This window comes from Gavia stellata, chromosome 20, assembly GCF_030936135.1.
Source record: "Gavia stellata isolate bGavSte3 chromosome 20, bGavSte3.hap2, whole genome shotgun sequence".
Taxonomy (NCBI): Eukaryota; Metazoa; Chordata; class Aves; order Gaviiformes; family Gaviidae; genus Gavia; species Gavia stellata.
In genome coordinates, this window is record NC_082613.1 from 11,048,295 (window position 1) to 11,061,499 (window position 13,205).

General features: G+C 48.0%; 1 protein-coding gene across 1 annotated transcript; it reads left to right on the plus strand.

Annotated features, from left to right (window-relative positions):
* Positions 1-802: 802 nt before the first annotated feature.
* Positions 803-4,186, plus strand: OCSTAMP (osteoclast stimulatory transmembrane protein). The gene is made up of 3 exons (XM_059827375.1): positions 803-846; positions 1,762-2,806; positions 3,845-4,186. The coding sequence occupies exons 1-3, from the start codon at positions 803-805 to the stop codon at positions 4,184-4,186; spliced, it is 1,431 nt and encodes a 476-aa protein (XP_059683358.1).
* Positions 4,187-13,205: the final 9,019 nt, after the last annotated feature.

A 13,205-nucleotide genomic window follows, 5' to 3' on the forward strand; every position in this document is an offset into this window, starting at 1 on the left:
GGTCAGGCAAGTTGGTCCCATGGAAACTGTGTGCCCTGGCCTGTACGTCTGGGAGCTTCCCAGCAGTTTGGGAATCCTGCCTGTAGCAGGGTCTTCTCTGCAGTGGGTTTGCTGGCTATAGGGAATTGGGAAAAGTTCAAGTTTGAAGCTTCATCTTCCTCTGCTAGGACTATGAGATGAGCCTTTAAGCATTTTGTGAACTCTGCACATAAGATCATGGTTTCAGCAGGGAGCAGCAGCCTGCCAGAACGGATGAACAATTATCAGCACATGGTTTGCAGGATCCTACCATGCCCTTTGTGCCATGGCTGATGTCTGAAAGAGGAAAAGCTCCCCTTCTCTCTGAGAGAAATCCCAACCTTGCTGCTCGCTGGGGGCAGTGGGAGGAGAAATCAGCTGGGATGAGACAGCTGATTTCCCCATAAGGGATGGTGACACCCCATGTTCCATGTGATGCTTGTTCCATCTTCGTCAGTCCATATGTCATTGACTCATTTTTTTCAGCTATGTGTCATGAAAATAAGCCTTCTCTGCAACAACAGTGAGACCAGAAGAGATGTACAGCCCAAGCAGTGTTGTGCATCCTGGCTCTGTCCTGTAGTGGGGTTATTCCCCAGGCTTCACACATCAAGTTTGCCCACTCACTTCAGGAATTGCAAGCACTGCTGATCTGAATTGCCTTAAAACATCTTTTTTTTCTTTTGAGTCCTGGCTCTCTGCTGCCAGCTGCCTTGGTTTCCTATCCTCCATCTCCCAGCACCTGCATCCAGGATCCTCTCTCGGAGCAATAAGGCATTGGAGCATGGAGAGTTTTCAAGCAAGACTGGGGCACCTCTCTGCTGCTGGGTATGTAGTGTCTGCTTTAATCCCTCTCCTTCCCTCTGTCTTGAGAGCTGTTGAATGGCCCTTTTCCACTGAAAAACCTCCTTTGCTAGTCAAAATTCTTCCTCAAAGGATAACTGAGGCTGCTGGTGGGCGGGGGGAGACAGGGATCGCCTGACTGAGTTTAATCTCCTTCTCCCCACCAGGTTTTCTGGTCTCTGGGGAGTCACTCCAGATGTGAGGCCTGAGAAATTATATTCCTTCCGAAACATTTGTTTTCATTAGACATTTAAATAGCTTTATGGGACATTTCATCCTGTCTGCAGTGGCCAAATTCTTATCCTCGGAGATTTCCTCTGGCACTGGAGCTTCAGTGTGAAACTGTTTTCTCTGATCAGTTCTGTATTTGTCACCCTTAAACCTTCAGATTTTTGTTTGGTCTCCTCTTAAGAGGCAGGGAGAGTGGAAACTCCCACTCAACTGCCTCTTATCCATTGAACACCTTGTAATTACAGAGCTGGTCTAATGATTTCCACAGCAGCCAGGAGTCTCCTCTTTCTCCCTCCAGCATCCTCTAAATAACCGCTAAAGTCGCTCTTAGTCACTGCTAAGGAGTTGACCCCCCTGAATGACTTTATTACGGTTTTTATAGAATAATACAGTGCTTCCCTGTGCTTGCATTAGAGGAGGAGGAGCAGTCACATTATACTTGGTATTTAATCTTTCAAGAAATACCTTGAACTTCCCTGTCCTGTGTGCTTCCAGGGAAGATCTCAGTCCCAGCTACTCAGGTTAGCGGAGAGGTAGAGAAGAGTGAGATCGGAGGCACTCAGAGAAGGACACTATAAAGACCCATGAGTGATCATCTCGAGAAAGCCCCCTAATTAGCGCGTTTCCATACTTCCTCTGCTAACACCCATGTACTTGTTCTTTGTACAGGATCAGAGCCCGTGCCTACTGTGAAGACTTTCTGTTCCCAAAAGTGTGCCGGACCACGGCAGACCTATGGTCGGTTTACTCCAAGCCTGTCCCGGCAAACAGCAGAGAGCTGTGGACCTTGTTTCTGCAGTGTTCCTGCCTTACGGTGGTGATAGGAGGCCTCTTTTACAACTGGATGTTTGCTTCCCTTGAGTACTCCTGGCATCTCTCCGTTGCAACGGCTGTCTCCTTCAGTCTGCTCCTTCTCCTGACCCTTTTCTTGGTGCATCCTGCCCGTTGCGTCTTCAGTATGATCATGCCTACATTAGGTACCAAACAAGGCCGGAAGCTTCTCTTGTCGACCTGCATCATGATTGTAGTGGTTAACATAACACCCAACATCATAAGCAACATTAAAACCATACTGCAGGTTATTAAATGCATCTGCAAGAATTCCTCTGAGAGTCTTTTGAACTCAACTGCTCTGCTAGAGACAGCTTCCTGGGAGTTTGGGGATGCAATCCAAGAAAACGTTAATTCCATTAATATTTATAGGCCTATGAATGGACATTTTCAGTTCTCACTGCTTAAGAACAGCTCCTTGATTTACCAGCAAATGCACCTTGCTGGTGAAAAAATTGGGAGGGACTTTTTGGCTGTTGAGGTGCTGGTCAAAGACTCTGTACGAGTAGGCAACAAACTGGTTGCTGGCTTCTCCATGCTCTATCTCTGTTTTGAGTCCACCTGGTATTTGAAAAATTATCTCACCAACCTCCGCTTTGACAATTTTTACATCACCAAGAAGCTGAAGCGTTTAGTTGTGGACAGAAAAGCAGCTCATCTGCTGGTGACCTCATCCAAAAACCTCATTCGACCAACAGGCTTGAAGTTGTCCTGGGAAGAAGTGATGCTGTGCCTTGTGCAAGCCATGCTCCTCACCGTGGCCCTGATGCTGATGCTGGTGGTGGTGGCAATGGACCACTTTGCGTTCAGCGTGGCAGACACTGCGGTGAGAAAGGCGGCTCAGTTCTCCGTCGTGCCCGTCACTCTCAACATCAAATACAGTGTAAGTGCTGGGGTCCCCTGTCCCTCCCTGCATGGGGACCCTGTTGTGTATCACATCATAGGAGGCGGCGGTGGGGATTGCAGTCTTTGTAGACTTATTTACACGTCCCTTACTTCCCTCCCCAGCAGCCAGCTGGACAAGCAACATAACAGGTTTGGGGAGGAGGAGGTAGAGGCACAACCTCAGTTGCTCCTTCCAGTGCATCAAATAGCAGCATATACCCGCTCCAAATTATAGCCCCTTGCAAGCGAGGAGAGGAATAAATAGTGTCTTGTGCTGCACAGACGCTGCTAGGACGAGGCAGTCAGATGTCCCCATATCTCCAGGTCCCTTCCCTAGGCAGGGTGGAGGAAGAGGCATCCCAGTGGCACCGTCCCCCCACCACAGAGTGAGTGCAAGCACAAAAGGAAGGGGGAAGCAGATGAATATATGTCTCTGCTGTGAGGACGTCTCCTCATCTTACTGCACTGGCTGTTCTTTAAGGAGAAAGCCCTGCTCACTGGCTTTGTTGTCACCCTGTGCAATCCTTTTCACAAGCCTCCCCAGTTTCTATCTATTTTAATATCCTTTATCTGGACTAGTTCTAGTTTTTTAGCTTTCCTCTTCTGCTATGCAGCCTGCCTCCCTCCCCAGCCCCAGGGTTCCTTAGCGCAGATACCTGCTTATGATGAATTTACAGTAAAGTAATCAGGGCTTAGAAAAAACCTCTGATATTCAAACATGTAATCACTAATACTGCTCTCTGTATTATGTCTTTCATTGTAAATCTCACACAGCAAACACCTGTTATGATCTCTGTAACGGCAGATAAAGATGACAGATAGGACTGGGCCTCATCATGCCAAGTACTCAGCGCCTACACATCATGCTGTTATTCTTGCTCAGCCTAAAGTGCAAATGCACTTCGATGTCCTTCTCTTAACGCACCCAAACAAGCTGTAACAGTGATTACACAGCCTCCAGGCTGATGGTTTTCTAGTAACCGGTTGATTTTGGTTTGTTCATACCTCATTTAACTTTTAATTCTCTTTATTTCAGGCTAAAATAGGGATCCTGCCCTTTCTTTTGAAACTTTTATGGCTTCCTTATGAAGAATTACCACTTCAGGACTTTGAAAGAAGCTACAACCATTACCTGATCTTCAGCTCTGCCCACTGCAGGATCAGCACCCCGACGCCTCCGAACCCCTCTGTGCTGCTCGTCGTGGGGCTGCTCTTCTGCATCCTCTACGCCACCATATTCCTGGAAACCTATGCACGTCGCCTGTGCAGAAAAATCGCAGGTTCCTTCTTCGAGAGCTGGGAGGAGAAGAGAGCACTTTACCTCTACAAGAAGCTGTCCAGGAAGCACAAGGAGGAAAAAAACTGCATCAGAAGCTAAGGGTACTTTTTTGAAATGCAGGGGATGCCTGAGATGTGTGGCAGTGGCTGGGCACAGGCTTCTGCAATAGGATCACGCATTTAATGTTCCAGATCAGAAAAGGGTTTGGAGTCTGGGGAAAAATATTTGGGGGGGAAAAAAAAAAAAAAAGGTGAAATGTCACATTTTGCATTACTTTGAGAAAAATGGGCTAAATTTACTTCCTTTTTTTTTTTTTTTTTAATCTAGAAGGTCTGGAGTCAGCTGTTCCAGGAGTGGTGGGAGATGATAGCTCATATGACTTAGAGGATATCTGCAGCATTAGGCAAGGCTAACTGGGAAATATGTGGGCGTCAGGGTGGGGGAAGAGCTCATCTACCTCCCCCACCACATCCATGCTAGAAGTACATGCTTCCTTTCTTTGTCAAGTTATCCCTTTAGGCAGCAAGAAAGGAAACTCATTTGAGTTGATTAATTTAATTTTCAGGGAGTTTTTCTTTTGGGTTTCATGCACAGAAACCTGGATAGGCTGGATAAATATTAGCCTTTAGAAGATAGTTCATTCATGTAAGAAAGTGTCATTTCAGCCCACTGAAATAAATTCAGGACCAATATGACCATGAGATGCACATCCTGGGCATGGGCGATGGTGGAAATCACACACTTCACAAGGGCTCTTCAAATTAAAATATAAATAAAATAGCTGAAGGACCTCAGAAGAGGATGAGACCAGCCAATAAAGGTCAATTTGGGTGTCAGTCTCTTTTCCCAAGTAACAAGTGATAGGACGAGAGGAAATGGCCTCAAGTTGCACCAGGGGAGGTTCAGGCTGGATATTAGGAAAGATTTCACTGAAAGGGTTGTCAAGCATTGGAACAGGCTGCTCAGGCAGGTGGTTGAGTCACCATCCCTGGAGGCATTTAAAAGACGTGTGGATGAGGCGCCCAGGGACGTGCTTTAATGTTGGACTTGGCAGTGTTAGGTTTACGGTTGGACTTGATGATCTTAAAGGTCTTTTCCAACCTAAATGATTCTCTGACTCTAATTTAGGCCAGCATCCTGGAGGACTTCAAAAGTGGCAGACAGAAACTTGACATTTGAGTTAGTGCTCTGCAGGGAACAGGGAAGTAGCAGGACTTGGAGGGCTGGATGTGCCTGAACCGAGAGCTGGTTTTACCTGTTGTGTTGTTTCAAACTCAGAAACCATGGTATTGTAGCCAAGATGCAAAAATCCATCTCTGGCACAGCATCTGAAACATGTTATTTTTGAAAGAGAGGCAGATTTGACACCTCTGTAAGGGCAAGAGCCAGAGGAGAGGGAGCTAAATCAGCACCAGGTTAAAAACAAAGCAACTTCGCAGCTTCGTTTCTTCAAAGTATCTCTATTATTTTCCTCCCTTCTCCCATTAGAGTCTTCATTAAGGTAATTATTTGACATAATGCACCTCAATGAGATTAAATTACAGAAGTGAAGTGGCAGCTGCAGCCAGATGCACCAAATTCTCTCAGCTTCTGAGGTTCTCGAAACAAAATAGGTCTGTTTTTTTTTTTAAGCATCTATCTAACAAAACCCCAGTGCAGTCTTCTCCCCAGGATTCTTAATTTCCTGCCGTTCTGATGACTAATCCAAGAACCTTTCTGCCTCTACAGCAACTAGGGAGCTTTGTCATGAGGTTTCTGTAGAAAATGCTCAGTGTTGTTCTGTTTGGGGAAAGCTAAGAGATTTCCACATGCCCATTAAGTAGCCAAAATTATCTGGAGCCAGGGCTTAAAATAGCTGGGAGGAGAACAGAGGAGCCCCTTCAGCCAGCAAACCACCCCAGCAGCATGTTGCCTTCCAACAACCACACCTTTAAAAAAAGTTTTTCCTTGTCAAGACTCATCTTTTTGGCAAGACGTGTGTATTAATCTTTAAGAAATAATTCTGTTTATGGCCAGCAGCATTTGGGGAACCCCCCTGAGCAACGTCCAGTTCCTTTCCTTGCCTTCCGAGGGAGGTCTTCAGAGGAGATTGGGGCATGGGGAGAGGAGGCTGAAATGGTGAAGTGCTGAGTACCAGCATGGGACTGGCTTTGCTATAGAGATGGGTCTTCCAGGTTCAGATGGGGGTTTGGAGCGAATGAGAACACAGAGACGGACTAAGAGGGCTAAATACCTCCCTGAGTGTCCCATTGCATCCTTCGGACAGGCGCTGCCCAGCTCCCAGCCAGCTCCTGAAACACCCCTTTTCAGCCTCAGAAGTCATATTTATTAGGAAAAACTGACCCCAGAGTGGTTCTTCCCATCTTCTCTAGAGTCTACTTCAGCTCCCACTAAATTTTAACCACTAAAGACTAATCCTGGGAACTTCACACTTCAAGATTGTAAAATCCAGCATCAGACAAACCTTGATTAGCGTAATTACATCTGCTTGAAAGGATGATAATCAGTGTGAGGTACTGCCGCTCTGCCTCTGCCCCCAGTGTCATAGCCTTCATAAACCCTTCATGAACCAGAGATGTGCTCCCATTTCCATTTTGCAGAAGAGACTAATGGTGAGATTTTTATCAAATTCTTTGGTGGGTATCACACCAGTTTCAGTGGGATTGGTGACAGGGAACCATGGGCAGCAGAGCCGCTATTGCCTGCCTGCATCTAGGGGTAAATTCTCCTGCCCTCATTTGGACATCTGCCCTAGGAGGCAATGGATCGTGCCCCACGTGCCATCCGTCTCCTCAGCCTCGTGACCCTCACGCAGGGCACTTAGCTTTAATAGCCATGTAGAAATCAGCAAGGGAAGAATCTGGGTTTGGAAGGTGAGCACCCTGCGAAGCATTGGTGAGGAGGTGAGGGTCAGGCGGTAGCCGAAAAACTGGCTTTTGTCCTGGGGATGCTGAGGTTTGTTACTTAGAAAGGAGGGTAATAAACGTTGTGAAGTGTTACACTCTGCTGTGAAGTGTCATCTTATTAGTGTCAGAAAGGTTTTTTTAATTGTAGGAAGGAAAAAGTCACTTTGATACCCATTATGGTACTGATGTTAAAACGTGTATGCTCAAGGCTAATATACTTGAATATCACTGAATCAATGCCCATGAAAAGGTGTTAAGAGTACTGTTGCTTGAGTTGATGTCATCAAATATAGACGTGTATCATACGTAGCTAAGTGATGAATCTGTTTTGAGGAGAAAGGGGATGTTGAAAGCTGGCTCTTTGCCATTATGCCACTTAACCCAAAGCCCAGATTTTAATATGAGAAACTAAACCCGGGGAGCTGTGGCAAACATTACACTTGAGTGGGACACTCAGGGAAGAAGAGCTCTGGGTGTTTTCTAGCCTGAGGGACTAGCAAGTAGAATCATGGGGAAACCACAGGTATGGAGTTAAACCTAAAGAAGTGTGTGACAGAGCTGAGACTTGGGGCAGCCTGTGTGGGGTGAGCACAGGGGACCTGCCAGCGTGGCTGGAAGGAGCTTAATCCCTGCAGCAACTTGCTTTTTCACCTCCCTGGGAGTCAGCAGGACTCCAGGAACAGAAATGGGAAGGGACGCCCTGAGGAGAAGAAGATGCTCCGAAGGTCCCTGCTTGGGCAGAAACAGCTTGTGCAGCACATCAGCCACGTCATCCCCGGTGCCGAATTGGGCTGCGATGCTTTCCCTGGGTGGGGGGGCTGGCGGAAGGCAGAGCTGCTGGAAATTGCTTTGCTCTCCTGCAAGGTGTTGTTTCTCAGCAAGATAAAGGCTTGACAAAATAGAAAATGTTACCCATTATAGAGTCATATTATGTGCTTGAGGGGTAAGCTGCCTTGCCAAAGTTTGCTTAATGGTGCAACAGAGAAACACTGAACAGATGTAACGAGCAGGCAAAGTTAATTTATTCCCATATTTTTATTAAGTAGGACTAATTTACAAGCCTTGTTATTTGCTAAGGGATTTACATCCTTCAGAGCCTCTCCATACTCCCACCCTCACTGATGCTCATCGCGACTCTCGTTGCCTTGGTTTTTGCTCAGCACCACCTTCCCGTCTCGCAGGCAGAAGGAAGCGGGGAGCGAGGCTTTGCCCTGTGTCGCTTCCACCCGCGAGCCCCCGCGCTGGGTCTGGAGCCTGTGGGGCAGGTCCTGCCTGTCCACCCCCTCCACGGGGAAATCCTTGCCGGGCAATGCTGCTCCTACACTAGCACAGTGGCTTATTTACTGTCTCTAACTGCTTTCTGTACGGAAGTATTTCATCACATCTAGCTTCTAGGTTTGGAAATTCGTGAAGTTGAAAGTTCAGGGTCAGACATTTGCGTGCAATGAGGCAGAGGCAGGGCTGGGGTGCTCGGGGGGGCTGGGGAGCATTTGGTGATGGGTACCAAACTTCCTTGCTGTTGCTCATCAGTGCCAATGCCAGCCCACACCTTTGCTGTCAGTGGCTTGTAATTTTAACTCAAATCTGCTTCAGCAGCTACCAGTGGAAATGTTGCATTGATTTTGGGGGAGCCGGAGCAGCCCGCTGTATCTGCAGTTGCCCTTCCCTGCTGCTTGCTGTTACAGAGCTGGATGCTGGAGTAACCCACCACGGCCATGGGAATTGGAGAGGATTCTGAAGGGCTGGGCAATAGACAGGACTTGCAACTGCAGCTGGCACCTCTCCCTGGAGCTCCCATCGGAATGGGGCTCCTTGCTGGGGGGAAAGTCCTTTGTTTTAGCCTTGGCACAGCGGTGACCCTGTCGGGAGTCATTTCCCCACCAGGTCACCCTGAGCCATTTTTCCCAGGCGTTACCACCACGTGCTGCCTGCGGAGCCGTGTGTTTGGCAGGGCACATAGGAGTGGATCAGGCAGGGCTGTTTGCCTCTTTTCCTCCTTGCACTTGCTGAGGCTTGAGATTTCTTTATTACCTAGAGAAAAGTGTTAATTACAAGAGAGAAAGGCCCATGGATTACACTTTCCTCCACCAGTGCAATAAGCCCAGGGGACAGAAAGACCCTCACACATGGGACGGGATCCACCCTGAAGCCCCTGATTCCCTTGGGGTTTTGTGGTGTATTTTTGTGGATTTTTCGTACATAAAATATATGCTAAGTTCCTACTTATGGCTGGCTGGCAGGGAAGGATGAATGGCCTTAATATACTGAGGAGCAAGGGTAAACTATTCAGCTAAGACAGTTCTCTAGGAAAGATCTCATCTGTAGCCACAAATCTGCATCTACCAGAGAAGACAACCAAGCAAACAAAAACCTCTTTCCAGAAGCATTTCCTGATTTTTAAGCAAATTCCATTTTTATTGCATTTATATTATCTATAGTATTTGCACTGTAATTGCAATGAAGCAACAATTACATGCACCAAACTTGGAAATCAGTGATGTGCACAGAGTCCTGGAAATCAGGGGACTGAGAAAGGTGCCTGGAGGATTGGCTTCTGTATCGACATCCTGGCTTTTAGCAGCCTTCTGGGATAACCAGTGTTGCTTCTTCCTCATTTCCACTCCTTTTCTTGCAGGCTGAAGGCCTGTTACAACTAATTTGGAAATTTTCTCTTGCAAAATGTGAGGCATTGAGTTCAGAGTGAAACCCTGACACAACCTGCATTCGAAAGAGCCAGGACTAGGGAAACTCTCCCTATGAATTGCAAATCGCTCCCCTGCTCTCTGCAGCTGTCTCACATCTCCAACTCATTTTGACACATTTTGGTTCCTCCTTGGAAAAAAATGTTGGTCTCTGAGAGAATTTGCTCCAAAGAACAAGAACCAGCTGTGGTGCCAGCGCCCGGTTCGCATCACATCTCCTGGCAGTTGCTTTTTGACCTTTTGACCACCAGCTCGCTCTTCAGGAACTCAGAGGAACCCCAAGAGGTGAGATTTCAGCCAGCAAGTCCAGTGGTTTGTGGGTGACATGAGATGTCGTGGCACATTGAGGCGATGCTGAGGAAATCGAGTCAGCCAGAGGTTTGCCTCCATCACTTCGCAGCCCTTCCCAAGGACTGGGGCGGGAGCAGTTCTGGGTTTCTTTGCAGATGAGCAACTGAGGAAAAGAAATTACCAGAATACATGTTTTCAACATGCAAATATAAGGTGGAAAAAAGTACCACGTTTCCACATATTTCTTATTTATATGTTGTGCCAGTCGAACCTTCTGTAATTTCTCATCCTACCTGGAAATAGCTGGGGATATGCTCTCATATCTGAGAAGGGAGAGAAGCCAATTCTGTGAATTTATTTCCCAAGACATTTGAAAAACCACCACAGCGGTATGACCATGGCTTGGATAGGAAATTTTCCTTTGAAGTAGCTTAAGAAACTGAAATGGCCAGGTTCAAAGGCTGCAAGCTTCCTCTTGCATTAGTTGGAAATATGCCGTGGCTGTTCAGACAATAAAGTGGGAACTCTGCGAATTACAGGAAGGAGCTGGTTGTAGATGAGGGCTTGGCTGGGTGGGCTGAGTCACCTTTTCCTTTTACCAGGGGAGAGAAAAAATTGCCTCACATGCCCGATGCTTCATGCTCTGCACTACCAGGGCATTCGGCAACGCCAGGTTCACAACCTGTTAGGTGGGTGTGTGGAGTGGGTGGAACTTTGGTCCCATCTAGCCCTTTCCTAAAAAAAAGGTACCTAAAACCAGCATGGGTTTTGCTCTCTCAGGAGCAGCTGATGTTGTGCGAGGTCCTGGGCTCTGTGGGAAGTGAGCACGGTGTTCCCAATGGGGCTGGCGGGAGGAAGGAGATTTTTCTGGCATTAAAACTATTTCATCTCAGAGCGGGGAGAGCTTTTTCCTTTGGCTGGACACTGCGATGAGCAGTGCCTGCAGGAAAAATTGAAAAATGATCAAACACCACAATCAGCTGAAACTCTTTGAACCCACTAATTGGGTGGAGGAAGCTGCCTAGCAGCAAGAGCTGCTGTAATTTCACCCGCTGTGCTTTGGGACTAACCATATTGGCAGAATTAGTGGGCTAAGGCATGATCCGTGCAGCACCGAGGCGTGAAGGCAGACCGATTAGAGACACTTGTTTGGGGGGGGCATCTGCAACAGCAGGGCCAGAGAGGCGAGCTTCAACCAGACATTTTTCTGCTCTTCCATGCCCTAGAGGGTTAGGCAGGGTGCAGTGATGGAGGTCAGTGATGGAGTTCAGTGACGGAGAACTTTACAGACACCAGTTCAAGTGGGTTCGTGGATATTTGCATCAGCGCTGTCTAAGGACGCGGAGCATTTTGCCACCCCCATGGTGGATGTACTGTCACTGCCCGGGCACTTCTGCTGGGAATGGCGAAGGGCATGCTGCTCAGTGTGACCCACCGCGGTCACAGAGTGACCCCCCGGACCTGGATGCCAAGTGAGGGCGGCCTCGTGTCTCCTGGTGCCTGTCGTGGTCATGGCTCTGCGCACCGGGGGGAAGGGGAGCGGGAGCAGAACTAAAAGGCTGCTTTGCCTCTCCCGGGGCTGCCCTTATCAGGCGTGCAGCGTGGTGCTGTACCAAGTACTTGTTGTTACAGCATTACAGGGTTGACATTTAGATGTCACAGAATCTGAAATAACCTGTAATTACAGCCTAATTATTCTGCCAGCGTTTTCTTCTTTCATAATATTGCATGCAGTGCTTTTGTCTCACCTCAGCATTATCGCTGCTATTATCCCCCCAGGACGCCCCTCTAGCACCTCATCCACCTTGATTACTGTTTTTGGGAACTGCGTATTTCTGTCCCTACCTCAGGCGTATCCCACCCTGCGTGTTGTCCTCGGGATGAGCACTGGGGTGAGTGATTCAGGACGGATGTGATGCAGCCGGTGCCCAAAAGGCACATCAGAAGATATGCAATTTTTCACACTCAGCCCGGCTTTAAGCCTTGCTGGTTTTGGCAAAGGCTCAGCTTTGGTTCCCCAAACCACCGTTTCCTCTTACAGCCATCAGTTTCCGTGCTGAGTGGAAGATCCAGGAAAAAACGAGACTCTCATGTCTTCGCCTTTGTTGTGCTGCCCTGAAAGCGAATGTCTCCACCTGCTCCTCTGGCTTTTTGCTCCTCCAGGTAGAATTCTTGGTGGATTGGGCACACTGGAGCAGGCAGCAGAGCTTACTGGCAGCAGCAGGAGTTGTGAACCCCGACTTGATGCTGTGGGCGATGCCTCAAGCCCTGGAGGGGCCACGGGGTGTGCAGGTGATGCCACGGGTGCTGGGCTGGGCGGGAGGGAAAGGGGCACTTTGGGATCCTTCTCCCACGGCTGAATCGCCTGCAGGCTTGTGACGTGGGGCAGGGCAGGGAACCCCTTGGCACACAGGACGGCAATATTTGTTTTCACAGGCTTTGTAAAGACACACTGTGCCCTGTGCTCACTTGGCTTTGCTGAAGCCAAACACCTGCAGCAATGGGGGTTTAAGAGTGGGGGGAAAGTGGCGCCCCGAGAGCTGCGCAAAGCATCCTCTCCCATGCCATTGTTCTCTGCAGAGCTGCATAAATCCCCAGCAGTTTGGTTCATTGCACTTATCAAATCAGCCCAATGCATATTACTGCGGAGTGGTATTTTTTACTATTCAGGCTGCATATCGAAGAGCTCAGCTCTTCCAGGAGCTATTTGGGACAGAGTCTGAAGGATGTACCTATTAAAATGTTCACAAATAAGGTATACTCTGAAACAATGACTTAATTTGGGATGCTCCTGGCTGTACGAGACGGAGGCAACATCCATCACACTTACTTACAGCTCCAAAGAAGAGCAGCCTAATTCCTCCTTTGTTATTAAAAATTTACCCCTGTCACCCAAAGCTAACCTCCTCACACTCTCCTGCATCAGCAAACAACTGCTCCATTGGTCCGTCTGTGCAGGATTTTGATGAAAAGCCAACTGCGCGATGCTGGCCAAGAGAAGGTGACGCGGTCACTGCTCTGAGGGGTAACAGGTTACCTCCTTCCTTCAGGCTCTAAGGGATGACTCTATTTTTGCAATGACTCTGTGGTGATATTTCTGGGGAAAGATCATCAAATATCACCTATTATTTTATTAACAAATTCTTGCTTTTTTATTCTTCAGCCTAGCACTGTTGGCAGAAGGACACCTCTTGAAGTCTACTCCCCATCGCCCATGCC